This window comes from Mastigoproctus giganteus, chromosome 13, assembly GCF_048544385.1.
Source record: "Mastigoproctus giganteus isolate SK-2022 chromosome 13, ASM4854438v1, whole genome shotgun sequence".
Classification (NCBI taxonomy): Eukaryota; Metazoa; Arthropoda; class Arachnida; order Uropygi; family Thelyphonidae; genus Mastigoproctus; species Mastigoproctus giganteus.
Window position 1 is genome coordinate 38,302,176 of NC_143587.1, and position 27,761 is coordinate 38,329,936.

The following is a 27,761-nucleotide window of genomic DNA, read 5'->3' on the forward strand; positions in this document are numbered from 1 at the left end:
TTATTTCTAATGCGTAAAATAAACATTTTTCGTAATTCTTCACTATGGAAATTATTTCTGAAAAATGAAATGATAAATTCTGGAAAGAGAGGTAAGATAAAGTTTAGAAGTTCTATTAGAATTAGAAGCATGGGGAAAAAAATTAATTGACCTCTCTAAATTCTATATTATTAAAATTATAAAGTATTGTAATTTACTGTAAGCTATGTTATAAAAGCTCCAATAGAAATATAGGACAATATTGATTAGGATTATAATCCATCATCAAATATATAAATAAATAAAAAAACTGTGCCTGAAATTTTAATCTGTTTAACATTGGGTTAGCAGGGCGATTGCATCCCCTGATGCCGAAATCAGGTGTGGTGGACCTTTTTCAAGTTTTAATTCAATTATTTTTTAATTTTAAATTATTCCCACAACCAGCTATCATTCGTAATGCATTGTAACATTTTATCTACCCCTGGACCCTAAGAATTAGGCAGCTCAGTTTCATTTCATTCAAGAATAGCTATTATTTTCTCTGAAACTAATGTAAGAGTGCATTGGGTTTATGACGTAGTGCAGTTTTAACAAACTAATTTACAGAAAATTACTACTAATTTTACCAATAGGAAACACTATTAATGAAGGAATGGTATTTTTAAAGTTTTATATATATATATATATACACACTCAGTGATCACTGATTTATAACTACTCCATCCGTAATGGACTATGCTGCATAGTTCGCACTATAAAAAGCTGAACAGCTTTGTACGCTAAAGCAGTGGTAATTTGCATCTCGTTGTTCAAGTCAAAGTGATAAAGTAGCAGTTATGGAACGTAGTAAAGCTATCACTGAGTTTCAAAAAGGCATGATTGTTGGAGCTCGTGCGTCTGGTGCTTCCATATCGGAAACGGCACGTCTTGTTGGTTGCTCGCAGTCCCCTTTGTTTAAGGTTTACAAGGAGTTGTGTCAAACCATCTCCCGCCGATATAACTGTAAATGATTACGCAAGGTGGATGTTCGGGGTGAGAAGGGTGCAGCGCGATGTGCGGGCTCAACGGATGATCATTGTGCAGCAGCTGATATCACAATTCAATATGGGCAATGCAAGAACAATATTCCAAGTGACAATGAGCTGCACACTCAGACGAATGGAGGATCCACAACAGACGACCCAAGAGACACCCTCTCCTCACCGCCAGTCATCATCGACGGCGAATGCTGTGATGTCAACAACACAGTGGTTGGACACTGGAGGACTGGAAATCAGTGTGCTGGTCCGATGAGCCCAAATAGCTGGTGCAACACGCCGATGGACGCCTTCGTGTGTGGCCCAAGTAACACGAGTCCATGGACCCATCGTGAATAATGCCCACTACATACCGCTTAATATAGAGCATGTTTTGCTGGCAAGAACTAGGACCCTGGTGCTTATTATTATCTTTATTTTCTCCTAAGAGACACCCACTTACGGCTATTAACCAGGGGGTATATACAAATATAAGTTATATGCATATCATTGTTTTAATAAATTATACAAATTATATATTGTCTAATTAATTATACAAATTATATATTGTCTAATTAATTATACAAATTATATATTGTCTAATTAATTATATTATACATATCATTGCCTTATTTTACATGACAGGAAGATAGAGAGAGAGAGAGCATAAGCATAATTTGCAATTTTACAAGGCATTAGAGAATGTTCACATCTACACCACTCTATACAACGAGATAACAGAAAGCTAAGACGTATGGACCAACGTTTTACTGGTGAGGTCTATGGGCAGCTCTTAGGAGACCGTGTGCACCCTGCCATGTCGCATTTTTATGAAATTTTATATCTGGGCCTTTTTATAAAGTTTTTTTTTTTTTTTTTGAACCATTCCAAATTTCATTAAAATCGAACCAATAGAAAACCGACAATTTTAATTCTTTGTCGTCCGTCCTCATATAATAATTTGACTCCAACTGAATCATTATTTATTTATTATTATTGTGTTTTTTTTTTTTTTTTTTTTCTCCATACATATCACAAAGACTAACCGTATACAGGTGGTTCTCGACTTTACGTCGTTCCTAGCGCGCGCTCGTAAAGCGGGAATTAAATCCCATAGACCTTTTTAGAGAGTTAAAAATAGGGGTTACGTTCTCAACAATGAAATTAGTTGGCTAATTAGTTCATGTTTAAACAATGATTGATTTATCCAAAGAAATGAAAACGTAGCTTGTAAAATCAAGCAAATTATTATAATAAAGAAATTATTTATGACTTCCAAATTTTAAAGAATGGTTATTCTTCATCATCGACTAAATGCACACTCGTTGATCACTTATTATTGGCTCGGTACTCGTTGGTTTGTTGCACAAGGAGTCGTCTTCTTCAGAAATGCTTCAAGAGGCGCTTGTTTCCAAGATAATCTCTTTCCTTTATAAATTTCAATAGCATGCATAAGCATTTTTTAACGGAACGCACAAATTGCAACTAACACGATTTGCGCGGAGTAACAAGTTTACGACGCTTAAAAAAAAGGAATGAAGAGAAGATTCTGAAATTTTATTTATGTTTTTTATACGATTGAAGATTTCAGTAAAGGGGAAACACATTTCACCATAATAACGCAAAAAAACATAATTCCAGCTATCGGTATTTTTGCAAATGCAATAACATCGAGTTTACTACCCGTTTATAATTGCTTGCAGTATCAGAAAAACCCAATAAACCGGAAAGTGCGAATTGTTTTATGGTCGTGACCTCCAGAAATGTGCTTTAGAAAAATGTCACAAAGGCGTTCAAAATTTGTTCTTATAACAGAACATATGATAACGATGAAAGTGTAGTGCATTTTAGTGATTTGAATTGGTAACTAATACAATTTGCACTATAAAAACGTCTTTTAGAGAGTTATATAGCGAAAATTTCAACTTCCGAGGTCGTGGAACGAATTACCAAAAAACAATGTGTTATTGGGTTCACATTATGACATTTTCACAATACGATGGTGTCTCTGGAACGGATTAATAGCGTAAAGCTGGGTACACTGTATTGTATAGCTACGCGCGTGGTTTGAAATGCGGTATTTATGTATGTTTAACATTCATTTTTTTGCAAATAATTTTCATATTTTCGATTTTGTTGATACTTGATACTTTGAAAGAAAAAAAAAAAAAAACGCGTAAACCCGGGAACTCGTAAAGCGAGAACTGCCTTTACTGTATATTGTAGCTGAGCAGTGATATTGTTTGTTGCGATGGGGGAATGAATGGGAAATGTGGCGGATGCGCAGAAACGATGATGCATTAAGCAGGTTGTAAGTATGAGTAGAAAGGAAAAGGATCCAATTAATCTTTTTTTTTTTTCTTTTGCGAATAAATAAATATTCTCACATATAATATTACTTGAGACGTCGCTTATCCGATCTATTTGACCAGTCCAGATAATCATTTTTCGGATAATCGACTCTTCGCTTTTTAATATCCAGAACTGATGCATTCCTTGTCCTGTATTCAGTCGGCAATCTTATGCCATTAACACATTTCTTCGATTTTTTTTAAGTAATAGAATAATCATTGACGGATAAACATATTTATGATCTTAGATGTTTTTGCAACGAAATAGATAATGTAACTTAACCATAAGTATAATCAGCAAATTTGAAAAATGAAAGGCCTTAAATAAATGTTTATATTTCATATATTATTTTATGGCTCTGAAAGACCAAACGAAATTATAAACTAAACGATTCCTGTTAACGATACTGGAGTGCATTATAGTGAACAAAAGCAAAATTTCTAGTCTCTGCACAAGTTTCACACAAAGGAATTCTGAACATCAACAAACAGCCTTTCTGGGTATTTGGGTGTTTCCACCTAATATTGCCAAATAAAAGTAATGTTAAAATATTTTGACTTAGGTAAAAAAAAACTGATAAAAGCGAGTGTGGCTATCTTCCAGTATTTTGATAGGTTGAGATAATCGACCCTTTTAAATACGATATGAAGTATTTACTGATGTTAACAGTATGAAGTCGCCAGTTTTTTTTTTTTTTTTTTTTCCTTGTTGGAATGCGATCTTTTTACAAGAACTAGCACTTAAAACGTTCTTCTGTCCGTCGTGTTTTTCGTGTCAAAACACCCCTGAAGGTTACGATTACATACCGCGCTCTATACAAAGAAATGAAGTAGGTATCAGATTCCTTTTCCGTAACAAAATCACTGATGGTCCTTCTACTACATCGAAACACTACTCCTTCTTTAATCATTGCACTGTGCCTCAGACATATTTTACTTAAGAGCGTTCACTATCAGGTGGGCGATGGCTTTCTCTGTTCACCAGATTGTAATAAGTAACGTTACTTTCTTAGTGTTGGAGAAGCTCCTCTTGATGCTCCCATCAATTAGCCTCTCCACTCTAAATTTTCTCCTGCCAGCAATATAGTAGGACGCATAGTTAGTATACAATCATCCATTCACATTGTTCACTGGGACTGCATAGTATTTCATCAATATTGCTCTACTAAATTATTAGAGAATCACCGAAGTTCAGATATTTGCATGCCTATCTTCGTCAGTAAATGAAACAGCCATGAAGTATTAGGATATGTAGTAGGAAAAACCTATCAAAACATTTCTTAGAGCCTCAGCGGAGTAATTAAAAGTGTACCATTGAAATGTAGGCGACATCAGCAACCTGATAAGAGGCATAATCATAGTGCTCGTGCAGCTGAAGCATTGCTACAGAGTGGAGTTCACCCATACATCGACGCAGACGGTAATGTGGTCTTTAATTAGTGGTTACAGTGCAACCAAACCTGCAATGAGGAGAACAAGTCTGGTTGGAAGAAAATATTTCACGACTGGGACTGTAGCTAACTGGTCAGTTATGTGTGCAAAAATTGGAATGCCTCACTGCAGACAATCGTCAAAACCATAAGCACACCCGTGGGAAGCTGAGGGGCTAAAATCCCCTCCAAGGACATTTTATTTTATATTATATAATTGTACCTATCACGCATTGACGGTTGTAAAAGCTGCCGTTATGGAATACAAGCTCCCTCCTTTCTTCTTCACAACAAAATCAAAGCCTTCCACATAGGAGCGCATATGCGGCTGTGCGATGATCTGCAAACCCCCTGGTGCGAGCGAAAAAGACGAAGCTGTTTCATTGGTATCGGAAACGGTAGCCATGGTAGATAGAGCTGGATACATGAAATGTGGTCAGCTGATTCATGGTTTAGATTGTTTAGCACTCAAGAACGCATAAGAGTATAGAGGAATCCTCACAAGGTAATGAATCTCGAATACATCTTGTTCCTTGTGAAGGCCACTGGTGGTAATTGTCTCCTTTGGGGACTATTTTCATGGCCCTGGATCCTCCCATTATTTTATACCGTGCAGTCGTCTGGGATTATCTGCATTGACCCGCACAGCCTGCCGACATGAACCCCATCTAGAATCTGCAAGATCATATGGAACAACGTAACCGAGATCGCAGCAGTCAATGAATCTGATGGGTGTAATGGGCAATCTTGAGCAGGAATACAACGCATCACCAAGAACACAAGTGCACACTTAGTTAAATCCATGACACCTAGGATTTCCTCTGTTATTACCGCTAAAGATGGACTTACGTGTTATTAGGTATGCACACTAATATGTTAGTAGGATGTACAAGTGTTGAGGTGTTTAAGGCAATGTTGTATAGATTTCGTATAAATTTACAATCTACTCTGTTTTTGTTATACCGTACTGTACTTGTAGTGATTTATATTGTTTTGACAGGGATTACCTCTTGCCGTTATGTGTTGTCATTTTGCCTGATTGTGGTAGCAACAGTTTTGTTTATCATATACTCCAACACTGGCTTCTACTCGTGGGCTACTTGGGTTGCTAAGAATGTTCCCGTAGTCCAAGAGCTTCCGCCCTTTGGATTTCTCGTATATTCGGACACTTGTCAAATTCCCGATGTTGATCCCTTTCATCCTACAGTAAGGCCTTTTATAGAACGGTCGAGTCCAATTGATTGCAGCAGAGGCTATCCAACTCTGACAGCGGTGGAAGGGAATGTTTTGAAGATTCTTCATGATAGGTTTCCAGAACCTGAGCCATTTTTGGAATATAAATGCTGTTACCGGACTGTCTATCGTCTACAGAAAGAAAAAAGCGATGATACATATAGGTAAGAAAATTTCGTGACTACTTTATTCCTTAAAAAGTTTTGTTAAGAGCAATAGAGCCAATTTATTTAAAGATGTTATATATTCACTGCCTTATCAAATTATTAGCGAATATCAGATTACCACAAGTTTAAATGGAATAGCCTGAACCCAAAAGTATCTGGCAATCTCTGTTTTCTTAGTCCATTAGACCTTCCCGGATAAACTGACTTGGAATAGTAGATAGGAAAGGCAAAGGTAATGACAACCTACCACATCCAAAGCTGACCATCGGTGAGATTACTATGAAATGAAAGCGTTACGATACCACTACTGTCCAGCAACATATAAAAAGACCACGGAATCTTAACAAGATTCCGTGGTCTTTTTATATGTTGGTCTTAACAAGGTTCGTCCTAACAAGATACTCGGAAGAGCAATTGTATTCTTCTAAGGTTTTAGGCGCATCAGCAACTTAGGCCATATTATGCCGTATATAATATGACAGTTTTTTGTTTTGTTTTTTATTCCGATCAGATAGGCGAGTATAAAAGAACTGTCATATTAGGACCAAAAGTGCTCTCATCTACCAGTGTGTATTATGTCCATAAACCTTTCCTCGTTTCCGGGAGGAAAAATCTTTTTATCCACGCCTGAGACCGACTAGCTTTAGCCACAGAGGAAAAAAAAAAAAAAAAAAGCCCATAAAAATTCCTCGCGTCATTAACAGAATTCCAACCCGGGCCTTTTCCCACCGGTGTGGAGAAGATGGTGATTGTAACCAGTGTGCTACCTACGCTGACGTCTGCGTGGGTTACACAGTGGTATTCACCGTCCTCCCCACACCTGGTGGTAAAGGCCCGTGTTCGAATCCCATGAATGATGCGAAGAACTCTCAGGAGTAGATAGCAAGTTTTTTTCCCCCAAAAACGGGGTTTTTTTGTCCAGCAAAACAGACAAATCGACCATAGAACACACGCAATTAACAGACATAAGACATACAGCACGGCAGATGAATTTAATTATTCGGGTGGCCAAAAAATAATAGTTTAGTTTTTTTTATGAGCTAGTATGGTGTGGGGAATGCCTGGAGAACTGCTGCCAGAATGCATTGTGCCAACAATGAAGTTCAACGAAAGTGGAGTTGTGGTGTGGAGCTGTTTCTTATGATGGACTCTGGTGAATGTGTGGATAATCACGGACGCCAACGTCTACCATAACATTTTGAACAATTCCATGCTCCCTAAGGGGAAAAAGAAAACCCACCTATTATACAGTATTAGGGTCACCCGGTAACTTATTACATATACCCATTTGTATTGTGTCTGTAAATTGCGTGTGTTCTCTGATCGATTTGCTGGACGAAAAACCACAGTGTCTGAGGGGATGGGAACCATGCTATCTACGCCTGAGACCGATTAACACAGTCACGGAGTGAAAAAAGCCTATAAAAGTTCCTCGCGTCATCAACGAGATTCGAACCCGGCGTGAGCAAGACTGTGACGATGCCGCTGTGTTACCCGCGCAAACTGCTCCCTAAGACAAAAATTATTATTATTATATTAAGGTTACCCGCAATTTCTTACATAAATCCATGCTCCCTAAGAAAAAAAAAAATTGCGTGCGTTCTCTGGTCGATTTGCCTGTTTTTCTGGGCGAAAAAACCCCAGTTTCTGGAAAAAAAAAAAAAAAAAAACCTTGCTAGCTATGCCTGAGACCGACTAACTCAGTCACGGAGTGAAAAAAAAACAATAATTTCCTTGCGTCATCGATGGGATTCGAACCCGGGCCTTTTCTACCTGGGGGGGGAAGAGATGGTAACGATACCATTGTGCTACCCACGCAGACTGCTCCTTAAGACAGTTCTTTGGTATCGACCAATGTTGGTTTCAATAGGGTAATACTTCATGATAGCCCTCGTGGGTAGCACAGTTGGTAGTATCGCCGTCCTTCTCATACCGGGTGGAAAGGCCCCGAGTGCCAAGCGATATTAGTGACCACAGCGCCTTTTCATAGTGATTATCTGATACGCTTTACTGTATATACGTTTCTCCTGAGTTTCGCAAGTCCGTTAACTCTTGAGCATTATAATTGAATAGATCTCTCATATTATATAACCCAGAAAGGAAAGTACCTTTCTTTAACCCCCTTTTTTATTTTTCGTTAATACTAACCTTCACTTCGCTTGGGTCACTAGGCGGCACCGCTCTTGCCTCCACGTGGCGGGGCTGGTAACCTGGGAGAAAAAGATTATCTCCCGGGGCCAAAAAGAGCACGTCATGAGTAAATCAAACTCTGACTTATCTGGGCTGCCAGATGCACCCCAGTCAACAAAAAAGAAAGACAGTTCTATTGCAGGAACTTCAAAACGGCAGAAAACTGACTCTGACACCTATCCTATCCCAGCTTTCCTGATCATGCACTCAACTGGTGAAAATGCAATTGGCAAAATCTCGCCATTTAGGGTGCAGAAGGAATTAGAAAGCAGAGCTGGAACTCCTAAGTCTGTAAAAAGACTTAGGTCAGGAGATATTCTGATCGAGACCTCTAATAGTAAACACTCAGAGCGGCTCTTGAATATTAATCTCTTTGCTGGAATACCAGTTACTGTGACACCCCACAGATCACTGAACACCTCTAAAGGAGTGATTTCTGATTGGGATTTAATAGATGTATCCGAAGAGGAGATGCTTGAAGAACTTAAAGAAGAAGGCGTTATACAGGTCAAGAGAATTTCCACCAGAAAAGAAGGAGTTCTGACTCCTACACGTAATCTCATTTTGACCTTTAATACACCACATCGCCCAGCATCCATTAAGGCTGGATATCTCGTCTGTAATGTCAGACCTTATATTCCAAATCCCCTACGGTGTTTCCGATGCCAGAAGTACGGACATTCCCAGACAGCTTGCCGGGGAACTCCTGCTTGTGCAAAGTGCGGGTCAGTTGATCACAACTGCGAAGCCTGTACTGCACCCCAACCGATATGCCCAAACTGCAAAAAAGATCATCCCGCTTACGCTAGAACATGTGAACGCTGGAAAACTGAGAAACTTATTCAGATTTATAAAACCAATCATAACGTGTCCTATCAAGAAGCTAAGCGAAATATCTCACCACCAAACCTTGCAAATAGATCTACGTATGCTCATATCACCAAAAAATTCCAATCAACCGCATCGCAAACTGATCTAACAGTACCCCCAAAAGAGTCTTTCTCGAACTATGTAAAAACACTGTTCAATACAACTGAAACTCAGGCAGTCAATACGCCTATTTCTGTACCAATCGAAAATCACCACTCCCCGGATGAAGGGCACAAAGAAAAACAAATCGTAACTACTCACCAACAGGAAATGGATACTAAGGAAATACCCCCAGATGACCCGGTCCTACACATTTTTGTAGAAGAAGACATGGAAACAGAAAGGCCCTACTTTCGAAAGAAAGACAAAAACAAGAGTGAAAAACAGAGAACCTCAGCACCAAGAAAACGCTCGGAAAGTCTAACTAGAGATAAACAATGAACACAATAATTCAATGGAATTGTCGTGGTTTCCGTGCCAATATTAATGACCTATACGACCTTATCTCTAAATACACACCAATATGTCTCTGCCTCCAAGAGACATATTTCAAACCTCAAGACACACCAAAACTGTCTTATTACAATATCTTTAGAAAAGATAGAACTGATCAAAATACTGCACATGGTGGAGTAGCTGTTATAACAAACCCATTTGTTCCTGTCAAACAGGTCTTACTAAACTCTCCTCTCGAGGCAATAGCGGTCCGTGTAGCTGCTGACATCCATATTACAATCTGCTCCTTATATATTCCACCAAGCTATCCCATCCAACAAAATGATCTAAACAACCTCATAGCTCAACTCCCCACACCTTTCCTCATTCTGGGAGACTTAAATGGTCATCACACACTATGGGGTAACAACAATATTGACCAAAGAGGAAAACTAATTGAAAAATGTTTAGATGATAACAACCTTCTCCTTCTAAATGACGGCTCACCTACTTACGTTCACCTTCCTTCTGGAACAAATACTGCAATAGACCTGTCTATCTGTTCTGCAACTTTGTATCCTACTCTAAAGTGGACGGCAAACAATGATCCACTGCATAGTGATCACTTTCCCATTACAATTGAATTAGTAAATAAACCCTCTTATCAACTTACTAGAATTCCTCGGTGGCTAATTGATAAAGCAGACTGGGTGATATATAAAAAATTAGCTAAAGTGGACCCTGAAATTATACAAAAATCCCCAACCAAGGAAGCGGTTGAGTATGTCACAAAAACTATACTACACGCAGCAGGACAAGCTATACCAAAATCCTCCTCAAAATTACCTGTACACCCAAAAATATGGTGGAATGACGAATGCCGTGCAGCAAAAAGAGATCAAAATAAAGCTTGGAATACTTTTAGGCGCTATCCAACCACAGCTAATCTCATTCAGTTTAAACGCGTTAGAGCAAGAGCCAGGTATGTTAGACGCAGTAATAAAAAGGCCGCTTGGATTCGCTTCACTTCAACCATCAATCAAGCAACTCCCACACACAAAATTTGGAAAACAATCAGGAAAATGAGTGGTAAATATCAAACGACACCTCAGCCTATCATGGAATGGAGAGGGCAGAACATTTCTGACCCCGCCCAAATTGCCAATATACTAGGAGAAACTTTTGCCAAAACATCAGCAACAGAAAGTTACATACCAGCCTTCAGAAGATTCAAAGCAAATTCAGAAAAACAAAAGTTAAACTTTTCTTCAAAAGCAGAAGAACAATATAATTTACCATTCACTATCCACGAACTACATAGAGCCTTGTCAACATCTAGGCGTAGCGCTGTAGGACCAGATAATATCCATTATTCAATGATACAGGAACTAAGTGCTGAATCACTGCAGTCACTTCTTGATCTGTTCAATAGGCTCTACCGGGAAGACACATTCCCTGAGCAATGGCACCACGCTACAGTCCTTGCATTCCTTAAACCTGGAAAAGACCCGACAAACCCTACTAGCTATAGACCCATTGCTTTGACCAGTTGCCTTTGCAAAATTCTGGAAAAGATGGTGAACCGTCGACTGATATGGTACCTGGAAAATTTCAATCTCTTAAATTCTGCACAATTCGGCATTCGACAGAACAGATCAACACTAGATATACTAGTAAAACTAGAGAATTCCATTCGGAATGCATTCCTTAGATCGGAACACCATGTAATGGTTTGCTTTGACATCAGCAAGGCCTATGATTCCACGTGGAAGTATGGAATACTCCGTGAGCTACATCGCCATGGACTTCGGGGCCATCTCCCGATTTTCATACGCAACTTCCTAGACAAGAGAACTTTCCAGGTTCGATTTAAAACTTCGCTGTCCAAACTATTTTTTCAGGAAGAAGGAGTTCCCCAGGGCTCTGTACTCAGCGCTACACTCTTTATAATTGTGATAAACACCATTGCTGAACAACTTCCGAACACTATTGATAAGGCACTGTTCGTAGATGACCTTAGTATTTCTTGCCATGCGAAAAACATGAATACGATCGAGAGACAATTACAAGGGGCAATAAATAAGATCAGTACATGGGCACAAACCAATGGTTTTCAGCTTTGTTCTCAAAAAACGTTGTGTATCCATTTTTGCCGACAACGTAAATTGCACCTACACCCGGAACTACAACTGAACGGAAAACCAATAGCAGTTCAACCCAGCATACGATTCTTAGGAATCACCTTAGATCATAAACTTACCTTCCTGGAACATATTAAAAGACTAAGAACATCCTGCCAACAAAAATTAAATATCATCCGGGTTCTCTCAGCAACAAAGTGGGGAGCTGATCGCCTTACCTTATTACGGCTATACAGATCTTTAATAAGATCAAAACTTGATTACGGGGCCCCAGTATATAGCTCAGCAAGGCCTAGTGTCCTTCGCTGGCTTGATCCTCTCCATCATAGTGCAATACGCATTGCTCTAGGAGCATATCGTACGTCACCAACACATAGTCTATATGCCGAAGCTCACGAACCCCCTCTCTCTATCAGAAGGCAACAACTTATATTACGCTATGCATATAAAATTAGATCTATGCCCGAACACCCAAATTGGGAATTACTTTTCACTCCCCAACACAGCAGGTTATACCATAACCGCCTTACTGCTAACAGACCGTTAGGTATAAGAATAAGACATCTTCTAGAAGAACTTAATCTGAGTTTTGATAATATCACAAGTACCCCTCCACTACTCCTTCCACCGTGGAGAATTACTCCACCTTTATGTGATAAATACCTTCATAAATGGGATAAATCTGCACTAAATAAAGAAAATTTTTTGCAATTGTACCATGCAGTGGTGGAGCAGTTTCCAAACTTCATTGTAGTTCATACAGATGGGTCAAAGAATGACACCCACGTTGGAATCGCCGCAGTTTTCCCGAACATAACATTAGCCTACAAACTGCCACATGAGTTCAGTATCTTTTCTGCTGAACTAATGGCAATTCAGGTTGCACTGAAGCATATCGAGTCCTCCAATATTGAAAGCAGCATAATATTCTCTGATTCTCTAAGTGCACTTCAAGCCCTGGAAAACACCATGAACATCACCCACCCTGTCGTTAAAGAAATAACAAACTCTTTATATACCTTATCTGAACTTGGAAAAACCATACACTTCTGTTGGGTCCCAGGACATATGGGAATTCCAGAAAATGAATTAGCGGACAGTGCCGCAAAAACGGCCGACTTACCACCTGATGTACAGTGGAGAGTTCCACATCACGATTATAGACAAATAATACAGGAAAAATGCATGTACCAGTGGCAATCAACATGGCAAAATCAACTTGAAAATAAGCTTCGAAGTATCAAGCCAAAACTTGAGCAATGGCCTTCAAGCCTCAGTGCAATTCGACAACAGGAGGTAATACTAGCTCGTCTCCGAATAGGTCACACTAATATTACTCATGGTTATCTTTTAAGAGGGGAGAATCACCCCCAGTGTGATCACTGTAAAACAGTACTTTCAGTGAAACATATCCTTGTGGAATGCGCAAAATTTGCAATAGAACGCCAGAATATCTTCACTCCAGCCACAACTGAAGACCCACTAACACTTGTTTCACTTTTGGGCAATAAAACAAATGTCTCAAAGATTTTTACTTTTCTCAAAGCGATCAATGTATACCACCTCCTTTAGCTAGTCAAAAATCAGTCTCCTGACCCTCGATCTATAACGAAATAGCAGAAATACTAACCTATGTATGGCGCACTATGGCCATAGATGCCCATGCGCCAAAAAAATCCCCAACCAAACAAACAAACAAACAAACAAACCGGGTGGAAAAGACCCAAGTTCGATTCCGTCGATGACGGGAGGAATTTTTATGGGCCTTTTTCACAACATGGCTGAGTTAGTAGGTGTCAGGCGAGGGTAGCATTGTTTTTATCCCGGAAACTCGGGATTTTCGTCCCAGCAAAACTCCTAAAAAACCCTATTATAACAACTATTCGGGAATGATTCGTGCACATTATGTACAAAGTTGGGATGGCCGGCTCAGAGTGCCGATTTTAACCTCATGGAACACGTCTGGGATGAATTGAAACGTCGAAACCAGACTACGTCCAAAATCGGTAATTCAACTAGTGATTATTCTATAGGCAGAATGGAGGACTATACCAGCTGCAGTCTATAGTTCGTTGGAGGAATGCTCACTCAGGTGAGTGGAATGTATCACACCGGCTAAAGGCTGAAGGGGAGGGGAGATCGAGTGAGTATCAGAGACATCAGTGCAAAAGTGTCTATATACATTTTGGAGGGTAGTGCATATGGAAGTGATCTTATTGTAGTTGCATAACCGTGATGTCATTAACCTGCAACTTTGGGGAAAAGCATGCAATATCAGCGCTATTCACGATAATTATAATTAGCGATGCCCGTCGATGGGAAATATTTAAATCAACCAGTACTACCGCATGCTGGTAACTAAGCATAATGGTCTTTGCATCTGCACTGGTTTCCATTTGCCTCTCTTTTCTGAGTGGAAGATATATCCGTTTACATTGGGGTTGAACGGCGATAGTTGTTGTTGGGGTACTGGAAAGATGTATGTATCCGATGGTCTAGTTTCTCACTGTTTACTGCTTACTGATTCATGCCAGTGAAAATGAAGTCACGTAAGCTCTTTCACCATCAAAAGCGATTTGCAGCATCTTGCATATTTATATTGCAGATTCTTAACTCTGACTGAGAAATGTGGGATATTGCAGTTGTCATCATCCTACTCATCCGTTTGGCACGGGTTGAGTCCCTATTTAGATATCGTCCTCCATTGTTGTCGATCTCTTGAATCTTGCATCATTTGTTGATAGCTCTGAAAGCCCTGTGTTTTCCTTTAAAGCACTGGAGCCATTCTCTTTTTGATCTTCCTGGCGGTCTCTTATCTCCAGTTCTTCCTGTCAGTACTACATTAGGCAGCCTGTGTTGTTTCATCCGGTTCACATGTCCAAACCACTGAAGTTGTTTTTTGTAGATCTGCTCTATTATTCTGCGTTCAAAATTTAGATATCTCCTTATTTGTTCATTAGTTTTATGTTCTCTCCAATTTTTTTTATTGATTTTACTTAGACATCTCATTTCAAATACCATTATTTTTTTTGCATTTCTTTCTTATTTATTCTCCAATTCTCTGATCCATAAGTTGCTGTGGATATGATGATAGTTTCACATAGTTTAATTTTTAGACTATTTGAGATTTTATTGCATTTCCATATGTTTTTGGGTTTGTTCATGTTTGGCCATCCGACGTTCAGTCTGTGATTAATTTGGTCAATATTACTTAGGTTTCCGGTTATTAGAGAGCCCATGTATACAGATTTGTGTACTTGTTCTGTTTGTTGATTTTGGATGTTTATGTTTATGTCTGTTTATGTTTTTTCCGATTTGCATTACTTTGGTTTTATTTACATTAATTCCATAATTGTTGCTTGCTTTATCGATGTTTGTTAATATTTCTTTTAGTTGTCCTTTGGTTTCTGTTAAAATCACAATATCATCTTCATATTTTATGTGGTTTATATTTTTTCCATTTATTATTGTGCCTCTTTTTTCTCCAATTGATTTCATTAGGTCTTCAAGGTAGATATTAAATAGATATGGCGATAAAGGGCATCCCTGCATGACTCCTTTCTCTATTTCAAATTTCTCTGTTTTAAGGTTGTTGAATTTTACTATTGCTCTTGTATTTTTGTATAAATTGTTTACAAACATGATTATTTCATGATCAAATGGGATTTTTTGTAGTTGCTTCATTAAATTTTCTCTTCGCACTGCTCTGCTTTGTCTTACAACCATTTCCTTTTAAATATTTGTTAAATGTTGTCTATTTTATTTTTTAGGGTTTTATATTTTTTCCTTTTTTCTTGACTATTTTCTTTGTTTAGGAGGTTTCTCATTTGTCTTTTTTCGGCCATACATCTAAAATTTCTGCTGAAATCCGAGGATTATTTGGTTTTGGTTTTGTTCCCAAGATTTCTAAGGCTGCATCTTTAGTCATTTGTTTAGTTTTCTCCCATATATTTTACACAGATGATGAATAGTTTATATCTTTTAATTTTGCTTGTAGTGTTTTCCCATAAATTTCCTTTATTTTGTGTTCTTCAAATCTTGATATATTTAATATAAGATATGTTGTCCTATTGTTCTTTGGCTTCGTATTTTTAAATTTCCATTTAATTGTTGATGCTAGCAGTTCATGGTCTGTGTAAAAATCTGTACTTCTAAGAGTTTTAACATTTTGAATGGATGATTTGCAGTTGTTATTTATTAAAATGTAGTCGATGCAGTTTTTTTGTATTTCCATGTATACTGTACGTATGTTGAGATCTGTGGTCACTATTGCAGTTGTCACTAAACCACTCATCCATCACAAATAGGAAACAGAAACTACAGCAATGTTTGATTCGATGGAATTTGATTTAATAATGAAATAGTGTTGAATGTTTTATGCTCTGGGACGGTCACATAGGATCGGAGGAATTTACAAGAAAGAGGAAATACAAGAACATCACAGTATGTAGCAGTCACGTTTGAAATGAGTGCTTTGAGATGAGCTCAAAGCACTCATCTCAAACACAAGACTGATGAATTTTGTGTGCTACCACACGCTGGCGTTGACCACTCTGCTACGCTAAACCTTTTGTGCAGACGCAAGAACTAGAATGCGAAGACAGTACATGAGGCGCTGGATTCAATCATGTTTTAGTGCACAAGGTGCAGAAGAAATAACTGTATTATTGTTGTTGTTGCTGTAGGGTTTTAGACGCATCAGCGGCTTTGGATATATTGCGCCGTATATAAGGTGTGTAAATTGCTTGTGTTCTGTGGTCTGTTTGTTGTTTTCTGGACGAAAAATCAAAGTTTCCAGGAGAAAAAACCATGCTACTCTCGTCTGAGACCGACTAACTCAGCCACGTTGTGAAAAACACCCATAAAAATTTCTCGCTTCATTGACGGGATTCTAACTCAGATCTTTTCCACCCGGTGTAGGGCGAGTGCAATTGTGTTTGAATTATTCTGATGTATAAATAGTGTGAAACGTTTAATCACATTCGCCAAAGCGTACAAGTGTATGATTAATAACGTAACCACTGTTTGCAAATACTCATTTCAAAACTAGACACAGGAAATTAGACGATTTTTTGTATCACATGACGTGGATAGAGTCCATAATTTAAAAAAAATAAAAAAAGAGCCAACAAAAGACTGCCACATATTTAAAAAATTTATTTGTTCATTTTGTATGTCGTATTAGATTGCAGTTCCGTAGGAACTCCTATCGAAGTTAACTGGATCTAGCGTCAGTACTGCGTGGTTTGGTTTGTTGGATTATGCAGTGGTTTTCAACCTTTTTTTAATACCGGCATCCCTAAGTAATTTATTTTATTTTGCGACACCCTTACTCAATTTTCTGCCTGTTAGATCCGATTGTCTCTCTGTATATATCCGTATATATATATATATATAAGCTAAATTAAAATAGGATATTTTCCAGTAGTATGGCAAACCAGTAGAGTGAAAAAGAACTTAAAGAAATTTTATTAATTATTATTTTCAATTTATTTGGTCATGTAATGTTGTTAGTCTACGTTTCCACTTTAGTGAGATTTCACATAATTCGGAAACCGATGCCATCAAGGGGGCGCCGCTAAATTTCTTTAAATTGACTTAATTTTCTAAATTATTTTAGGAACGTTGCTTCAACACTACTCTCTTCTTCTTTATCCCCTCCCCCGCTATATAACCGGGGTGCCGCGGCACCCCGGTTGAAAACCACTGGATTATGCCTTATCGAGTCTTGACAAACTCAAAATAATAATGAAATCCTCCCATACCGAGATATACACTTCTCGATAAAATTAACAGGACAAAATGTTTTTCGTGAATATTGTATTGTGAACAGTGCCACCAGAGGCGAATATTTAATATAATAGGCATCCTGACATGCAAATTCCAAGTATTCAATAGAAATCGATCTACCATCTTACAGAGCACATCATGCGAATTATTCATGGCTATAAAAACAAATTGATGCGGTCGCAATGACCACATCAATTCGTTTTCCATTTTTGGCTTGCTCGGTGGGATAGACACATCTCCAGAATACTCAGGAATGCAAGTCATCGTCGTTTACATGATCCTTTGAGATGGTGGGCCGTTGGATGACTTGAAGCCTTGCAGCCTCAAGCGGAGATGGCACGTTTGCTTAATGTGTAGTCTTGGCACTATGAAAGCAGTTTCAGGAGACAGGAACCATTACAAGAACTGGCCAAGGTTGCTCGAGGACTACGTAAACTAGACACAGATCGCTATCTGGCTTTAACAGCAAGATGGAACCCTACGATGTCCTTTAATCAACTGTCTCTCGAGGTTGCTGGGGCTACAGATGAAAACATTTCCAATCGGACTGTGTTAAGAAGGCTGCTCTACGTGGAGCAGCCTTCTTAATGTTATTAGTGGTGTCCCTCAGGGTTTGGTGTTGGGCCCATTGTCGTTTTGTATATTTATCAATGATATAGATGAAGGTATATCAAGCTTAATGTCAAAGTTTGCAGATGATACAAAGATTGGCGGGGTTGTTAATAACAGTAATGATAGTACTCTGCTGCAACAGGACCTGGAAAAGTTGGGTAGATGAGCTGAGAAGTGTCAACTGAAGTTTAACATTGACAAATGTAAAGTACTGCATATGGGTAGCAGTAACCCCAGAGAAATATACCAAGTGCAGACAGGCTGCCAGAGTAGGTCATGGGGTTTTGTCAATAATATACAGGAATTTTTCGATCAGGGATAAGGTGATTAATTCCTTGTATAAGGCAATGGTCAGGCCACACCTTGAGTACTGCATATAGGTCTGGAAGCCTCATTTTAGGAAGGATGTAGAGTTGCTAGTTGCTAGATTACAGAGAAGGGTAACAAGACTGGTGAATGGAACAAAGGGTTGCTCTTTTGAAGAAAGGCTTAAGTTCTGCAAATTGCAGCTTCTTGAGACTAGGCACCTGCGAGGTGATTTTATTGAGGTGTATAAGGCCTTGAATGGATTGAGCAGGCTCAGTGCTGATGGGATTCTTCCTCTTGCTCAGATTACAAACCTGAGGAGGCATAGATTTAAACTGAGGAAAGACAGTTGTAGAAAAGACGTGCGGAAGTTTGCCTTTAGCCAACAGGTAGTTGATTGCTGGAACAAACTTCCATCTGTTGTTTTGGAAGTTGATAGCTTAAATAAATTGAAGGCAGAACTAGACAAACATTTGGATTGAATGGATCAGTGATGGTTTTTTTTTTTTTTTTTTTTTTGTGGCTGATGCTGTATAAGCTAGCTTTCTTGCATCATGTGCCTATACTAATGCGAATGCTAATAGTGCTCAGTTAGAAGCCAAGGAAAATAAGGTGTAAAGTATGTTAGTGTCTAACGGCTCCTGGGATTTCTCCCATCTCCGCGGGTGTACGTTGTATCGGACCAGAGATTTGAAGGTGTGTGGGGTCATGTGCAGTAAATTGTTTTGTGCCCTTTGTTCTTCCGGTCTCTTAGCCGCCAAGCCTCTAGTGGGATCCGACGTTACCACACCATTCCACGGGGAGGCTGACCGGGTGTACCACTGATGCTAAAATACTGTGGCGGGTCCTGCACCTATTTTCCTGGGATTTCAGTGACTAGGACTAGATTTGGGAATGAGATGATCGCTGTTTCTTGAGCAACAGTTGTAAAATTCGCGCAGATGTGGGAAACCACAGGTGGGGCCTAACCCTAAATACTATGCCACTACCGGTATGTAATTTTAACAGTGCTGATTGCGACCCCATCACTAAGCTACATGACTGCTGAGTTCATTATTCTTGGTGGCTTTTTTTTACATTCATTGCTTTTTTTATTACACATATATATTCTTTATTTAATTTTTTTATTTATTTATTTTATTATTTTTAATTTATTTTTTTATTATTTTATTTATTTATTATTATTATTATTATTATTATTATTATTTTATTATTAATGACTAATTTTACAGCTTAAAGCTTGAAGTACTGTTTCTTAGCAAAACTTATTATCTTAGTACTCCCTCTAGATCCGTATTGGTTAGGGTTAAATTTACATAAAGGAAAGTAAAGAGAATAAAAGTTTTCAATTATATTAATTGATTAATTAATTTAAAAATATGTTTCTAGGAAGAGGGAGTGCACCACCTTTTTCCTGGTTGTCATTTATAAAATTATATGAAGAAGATTCGCGTGTTGAAAAACCAAGAGCTGGACTAGAAGCTTTCGATGTTGTCGTCATCAGTTGGTGAATGACATGAGTTGTAAGTGTTGAGCTTGCAGGACTTCAAAATCATCACCTTGGTGATGATTTTGAAGTTCTGCATGCTCTGACGCTTCGTCTCTAGGTCGTACTGAAACACTAAATCAACTTCAAAATCATCACCAAGGTGATGATTTTGAAGTTGATTTTGAAGTTCTGCATGCTCTGACGCTTCGTCTCTAGGTCGTACTGAAACACTAAACACTTATCTGCAGTGACAATACTGTCGAGAAAATTAGGATTGTCTTGAAAAGTCTGGATGAAGTCTTCGCATGATGACACTCTTCGTTGCTTCTGTTCATCGTAAGACTGAACAACACAAGTTTTGCGCAGATCTTCTTCTATAAATCTTCATGCAGAATTTGACGAATCGCCTCCTTATTTATACCATGCTACTCTCGCCTGAGACCAACTAATTTAGCTGCGTTGTGAAAAAGACCCACATAAAAATTCCTCGAATCATTGGTGGGATTCGAACTCAGATCTTTTCCACCTTGTTTTGAGAGGACCGCTATTATACCAACTGTGTTAGCAGCGAGGGTTATATTTTAATAAAAGCTAAATTAGTGCTGTTATTAAAAATTTCAAGTGGTATTTTTGTAATGGGTGGTCTTGTGATTTAAGGGACGTAAACTTCTCTTTATACTAGCAAGATGTATTTTTCGTATAAGAGTTCTGGATATATATCTGTACATCGATAATATAACATTGCTCATTGAAATTGTTCTATTTAGAAGAAAGGACGTATTTTGTTGAGAATTTTCATGAGTGTTGTTCAAGTATAAATATTCAACGATTAACATTTCAAGAACAGTTGCGAGTACCACATGCGCTATTGATTGCTTATCCAGTTTATTCAGTAGGTATTACTGACCATTACAGACATTTGAAGAGGTTTGGAGAGATTTCAAGAGATTTGGCTTGAGCATGTTCAGTGCTGATGGGATTCTTCCTCTTGCTCAGAATAATCACCTGAGAGGGCATAAATTCAAATTGAGGAAGGACGGATGTCGGATAGATGTGCGGAAATTTGCCTTTAGCCAGCGGACAGTTAGTTTGTGGAATAGACTCCCATCGCTTGTTGTTGAAGTTGATAGCCTAAACAAATTTAAGGCTCAGCTGGACAGGTATTTCGAACGAACGGAGGGGTGAAATGGGAGTAGTGGTTGTTTTTTTTTTTTTTTTTTGGCTGATGCTGAATAAGCTTGCTTTCTTGCATCATATGCCTCTACTAATGCTAATGCTAATGCTAGGTTTGCGAAACAAAAAGTGAAGTGTGAGTCTTGCAAAAAAAGAAAAAAAAAACACTGACCCTGGGACGCGTTCAGAGACTTCAAACACATTACATATACAGTATCTGTATAGATTTGAGCTGGCTCGAATTATTGCGTTTACCTGAAACTGTGCTGCAAGAATACGAAAATTTGTTAGCATCAAGAGTTACAAAAAATTTGTCATTTTACGGTTAGTTACCCGAGAACGATCTCACTACCCATATGTATTATGCCCATAAATTGCGTATGTTCTTTGGTCAGTTTGCCTGTTTTGCTGCACAGGAAAGTTTTTTCTTCGAGAAAGGAAAAAAAAAAAAAAAAAACCCTCTTGTCCTCGTCTGAAAGCCAACTAACTCAGCTGGGGAGTGAAAAAAAAGCCCATAAAAGTTCTTCGCGTCATTGACGGAATTAGAATCGGGGACTTTTCCATCCGGTGTGGGGAGACTGATCATAACCACTGTGCTACCCGTGAGGAAGTTGATGGGGATATATGACATCTCATACTGAAACTAAGGGGGTACATAGAGCAAAAAAGGTTTGTAACTGCTGTTGTAGGATATGGTTTCACTGTTAGTACCAAACGTTCCCTTGTATATCTTACATTATATCATCTTCATCAGTCTTTGCTGGGTAATTCTGTGTAGAATATGTCACTACTACACGGGCCTCTTTCAGTTTTGGACAAGAGTAGAAAATAATCACTAATAAATTGACCTTTTGCAAATTGCTAAATGTCATTCAAAAGTAGATGCCACTTTGCTCTTATTTCTAAATTTAAGTTTCTCTTTAATTGAAATAGATTCCACTTGATATAAAAGGAAAATAATTTAATAGTCTTTAATTTTTTAAACAGGTTTTCAAAGGTTTGCACCAAGATTGAAGATCAAGCCACCATTACCGATGAGTTTATCAAGCTGGAGTGTTCTGTGAACGACACTGTTTTCTATGAAGACTTTTACAGTTTTATTCACAAAAAGCCAGATGTGGAGCGGAGATGTCAGAAAAAATTTCCCGGAAAGTATCCCAAGTTTAGTGTTTTAGTAATTGGCATCGACTCCATGTCTCGGTTAAATATGCACCGCCAACTTCAGAAAACTCTATCTTATTTTAAAAATAAGATGAATGCCGTGGAGATGTATGGTTTCAATAAAGTAGGAGATAACACATTCCCCAATCTTACCCCGATGTTAATGGGATTTCTTGAAAATGAACTGAAATCCGTTTGTTATAACAAGAAAAAGTTATCACTGGATGCGTGTCCATTTTTATGGAAGACATTTGCCGAGCAAGGATATCGGACGTTATATGCAGAAGATAGTCCTCGTATATCATCCTTTAACTATATGAAAAAAGGTTTTCTTCTTCAGCCAACAGACTATTATTTCAGGCCTTTTATGTTAGCTTTTGAGGATGCTTTAGGAAGAAATAAGTCCCTAAATTGCAATCTCTGTGTTGGCTCCATATCACAAACTGAAGCTGTCTTGGAATGGGTTCATCAGTTTGTTACTACATTCAGTACTAAACCGTTTTTTGCATTTGCATGGATCAATAGTCTAACTCATGATTACCTGAATTTAGGATCAGCTGGAGATTATTTGTACGAATCGTTTTTTCGTACTCTGCATAAAAACGGTTATTTGAAAAGGACTGTGGTGATAATAATGGGCGATCATGGTATGCGTTGGGGAAGTATCAGAAAAACTTTCATTGGAAGAATGGAAGAACGTTTACCTATGTTGCTCATCGCATTTCCTCCCTCTTTCCAAAAAAATTATTCTTCTATTTTCACTACAGTCAGGTCTAATGCGTATAAACTTATAACCCCGTTCGATCTTCACGCTACCCTTAACAATTTACTAGATTTCAAAGGAACAGCTCGGAAAGTAAACGCAACTCTAGTACCCAAAGAACTTCGTGATACTTTTATCAAACGGGCAGTATCACTCTTTCGACCTGTGCCCTCCGGTCGCTCCTGTAAAGATGCAAGTATCTTGGAACATTGGTGCACTTGTCAACAATGGGAATCGGTTAGTGTGAAAGACAGCCAGGTAATCCACGTTGCAAGATTCATTATGTATACCTTAAATAATTTGGTTCGAGAATACGTGAACTGTGCTGTTTTGTCCTTGGCTAAAGTCGTCAGCGCCAGACTTCGATCTCCAACTGTTCATCTCCAAGAAGATAAAAAGTCCAATATTTATGACTATTCGCTGACGATTACAACTGTTCCGGGTCACGCATTGTTTGAAGCAACTGTGAGGTTTGTACCACACAAGCTTTCCTATGAACTGTTGGGATCCATATCAAGGCTAAATCTCTACGGTAATCAGTCATCGTGTGTTAATGATGCGAACATCAAAATGTATTGTTACTGTAAACGTGGTATAAGTTAATATACATCATAAATTATAAATTATCAGCTTGCGACCTCAAGTATGAAGGTAAATACCGTCATAATATAACCATGCATGGTCTTTTGGGGAGGAGTCGTGATAAGAGTTTGTATGGTATGATTTCTCAAATGGCAAAGCACAGCAGTGGCTCTGCAATAAATTAGATAAAGAGAATATTTAAAGGTATCTTCATTGGTACCGGAGCCATTATTATTTTAAAACAATGCCGATGTAATTGGGACGACCTCATAATTACAGTTTGCTACAAAATCCCCAATACGTTTCACCGAAGAATGATTTCTGAATTTCTTAAAGCAATAACATGCAGGGGAATAAATGCTCAGTCGAATTCAAGGATGTTTAAGGATCCGTATAAATCCCGAGACAAAATTCTGAGTGTAAAGAAAACGATCCTTCGTTGGCTACCAAAAACTGTGACATAATCTATGTTCACTGATTAACAGAGTGTATATAAAAGCTATATAGAATGATGGAGAAATTGCATTTTTTAAGTCTGTATTATACTAGTTGTATTGGACGTTAATAATCATATCGATTAGCTGTAATGAAATAAATTAGTCAAAACATCTTAAATATACATTTACGCATAGAGCATAAATTTATTACGTGGATTGTTAAAAATTTATCGTTAACTCTGAGAAGCCTGTTGATATTAAAAATCTTTGCTTAGCTTCATATCAGAGTACGCGACCATTTGTAGGAGTCGGATCCATGCTCTCAGAATCTATGGCTTACTATACAAAGGTCGGATTTTTCATCCAGAAAACGCTTACCGACTTATGAAAACAGCAATTAACGGAAATATTATACCGATGCCTCATGACCTTAGTTGTCTTGTCGTACAACGGGTTCGTGCCCATTGGATCTGAAGATTGTTGACATCAGAACAAAACGTCGACGTTAAGGAGGTGAATGAAGAAAATGGTCGTTGAAAGTGGTGGTAATGTCCTGGCGAAGATTACAAGAAGAGAAAGCTACGCCATTATGATCCAGAAAGAAAATGGTATAGCTCCACGTGGAATTCTCTTAACTCCAAAGAAAGCAAAGGTGATGCCATCTACTAAATGATGATCGTTACTTTGGAATGGTGTACTAGGGTGTGCCGCCCATCTGTTACTAGCCAGTATTATCTCCATCTGGTAATTGGATGCGCCATCGTGACAATGTACTTCCTCACGTTGTTCTGATTACAGCAAATTTCTTTTTCTTCTCTCAATATCAGATGTACGGTATCCTTCGTATAGATCAAATCTGGCCTTATCACTTTTAACTTTCCTTTTCATTAAAATATAATTAATTAAAGGAATTTAATTTCAACTGTTCTAAAGTGGAATGGATTTCATAAGTTTCTGAACAGTGGCAATGTTAGGATAGCTGCATTGCACCAAACGAGAACTCGTTCGAAAAAGACAAAATTTGAATGTATATTAAGATAGATAATTAAAAAATAATTATTCTTTTTTCGAACAGCCACTATAGTAAAACACGAATGGTTATTATTCTGATTATTATTATTTTATTTTATTTTTTCTTGCAAATTGGGAGTTATTGAAATTGATCAGAAAGAAACGGAAATTGCACTTACCAGTTCAACTTTGAAAATATTTGTTGGAGGCTTATTATACATTCTTCATAATATTTTGAATTAAAAACTACCCAGTTATCCTGTGATAAATACTGCTGAGAAATAAAATGCACATAGTTTCTGAAATACGTCATAGCCTCAAATTGCTTTTAAACCGATTGTTACAATGAACGTTTTGGGAATATTTACACATCCTTATCATCAGCGAATTTTCAATAGGGCATATAAGAATTATCACAATTCTGTACCAGGTACATAATGTGTCCTGCCGTTAGAATACTTAACGCGTTTTACATTTAAGAGTCATCGGCAGGCATTAAAAACCTTTTAATTTTTAGATATTAATAAAATTAATGAATGATAATATAACTATGTTTTTATTTTATTAATAATTATTATATATAAGTTTCCGAAAGTATTTGTTTGTGATGGCTAAAGTAGGATATATAATTTTTACATTGAAGAATTTTTTTGGTTAACGACTAAATACACCATCTATAGTTGTCCAAGTTGAAGAATGTTTTCATAAATGTGCTGAACTCTTTTCCAGCCTCAGAGTTTAATTGTAAATAAAAAATTACATTCAAACTGAAAACACCAGGTGACTTGAAACCAGATGCGTTTTCGAATTAACGCATTTCCAAAAGTTTTTTTATACCTTAAAGCCTTAATAATTTTTTAAATTTTTTATACCTTAATATTTCTGTTTCTAAATTCCTTAACTTTCCAACGATATGCTATACGTCCACATTATCCCGTTTATTACATGAGAAAATTTCCTTGATCACACGTTCATATTTTACACTATCCTGGAAAAATTGCAGCAATTTTCAGAAGTTTGAAAGTTTTTCCTCTAATATAGAGCTAAGATGAAGCTCCTTGTAAAATTTCATTAAATTTGGTCCAGTAGAAGATAAATTAAACTGGAATAAATTTTCGTAACGCTTTTCGCGTGACCGTTTTTCGTTACAAAATTTTTGGAATAACGCCAGTAAAAGCGTTTTTAACTTCAAAAATGTAAATTCTCTGATGATTTTACAGAGATTAAAGTATGATCAAAATTTAAATGTCTACATGCTGAAGAAATGAACTTATTTTGGACAGCTTCCAAGGTTTTATTATTAATAGTTTTATAAGATTTTCTTTGTTCTGTTTTAAATCATTGTTTTCTTCTTAGAACTGTTTACCATATTCTCTATACCTTTTCATTTATAGAAATATTTTAATTTAGAGATTGATATACAACATTTCTATAAATATACAAGTATTTGCATAATGCAGGTCTGATAATAAGTGAAGCGAGTATGCATTGTATTTTTTTTAAACTGGTTTTTGTTGTTGTTTTAGGCGTATCAATGACTTGAGATCATATTGCGCCGTATGTAGTATGTTCCGTAGTCAGTTTTTCCTATTCGCTGAACGATAAACCCGAGTTTCCAGGATAAAAAAACCATATAGCCCTTTCCTGAGACCGGCTAACTCGGCCACTTCGTGAAAAAAAAAAAAATCCGTAAAATACCTCGCGTTATTGATAGGATTCTAACCCGGGCCTTTTCCATCCTTTGGGAAGAAGCAGTGGTTATACCCACTGGACAACCGCGAGGATTTTTACACTTGCTAACTGTGCTTTTCACATTACAAACAATAATGTCCTCTTGAGTAGCATGGTAAAATCGCCGTCCTCTACCCACTGAAAAGACCTGAGTTCGAGTCTCGTCGATGAGGAGAGGAATTTTTATGGACCTTTTTCACAACGTGGCTGAGTTCGTCGGTCCCAGGCGAGGGTAGCATGGTTTTTTCTCCCTGAAACTCAGATTTTTCATCCAGGAAAACAGAAAATCGATCACCACAGAACCCACGTAATTTACAGACAATATACACGGAGCAATATACAGGTAACCCTCGCACAACACGGTAGTTAGGTTCCTATAAATCTCGTGTAGTGCGAAACCAGGTTATACGAGACTAAGATCCAGTACGAAAAGGGCAGTTACGTTCCAAAAGCTAACAAAATTACACCATGTTTTTTTTATAGCTATCGGAAACTTAATTTTATTAAAAATATTAATAACTGAACAAAGTCTTACAAAGTGTGATATAGTCAGATAATGTACGTTCATTTAATTTTCTTCCCCTTCATAACTGCTAAGAACAATCAAACAAAAAGCTAACAAAAATACACGTTTTTTTTATAATTATCGGATATAACGTTTTTTCTGTTGCAGAATATCTTCACCTTCTGAACTTTCTTCCGCAGCATCTAGATTTCGTGTATATTCTGCCCTCTTCAAATCAGTAATTTGGGTTTGTTCCCTTTATTTTGATAGATTTTTGTAAATTTCGTGGTATGCCGCTAAGTATTTTTGAAACTCCCTTTTGAACTTTGTGCTTCTTTCAGTCGAATGATCTGCAGTCAAAAAATAAGATTCTTATTGCTCGGCTA

At 37.7% G+C, this 27,761-nt stretch overlaps 1 protein-coding gene across 1 annotated transcript; it reads left to right on the forward strand.

The window, feature by feature from the left end:
- On the forward strand, positions 1-23,947 carry LOC150075977 (uncharacterized). Its single transcript, XM_090387135.1, has 3 exons — positions 1-91; positions 5,780-6,176; positions 22,173-23,947. The coding sequence occupies exons 1-3, from the start codon at positions 10-12 to the stop codon at positions 23,710-23,712; spliced, it is 2,019 nt and encodes a 672-aa protein (XP_090243261.1). The 5' UTR covers positions 1-9; the 3' UTR covers positions 23,713-23,947.
- The last annotated feature ends 3,814 nt before the right edge of the window (positions 23,948-27,761 follow it).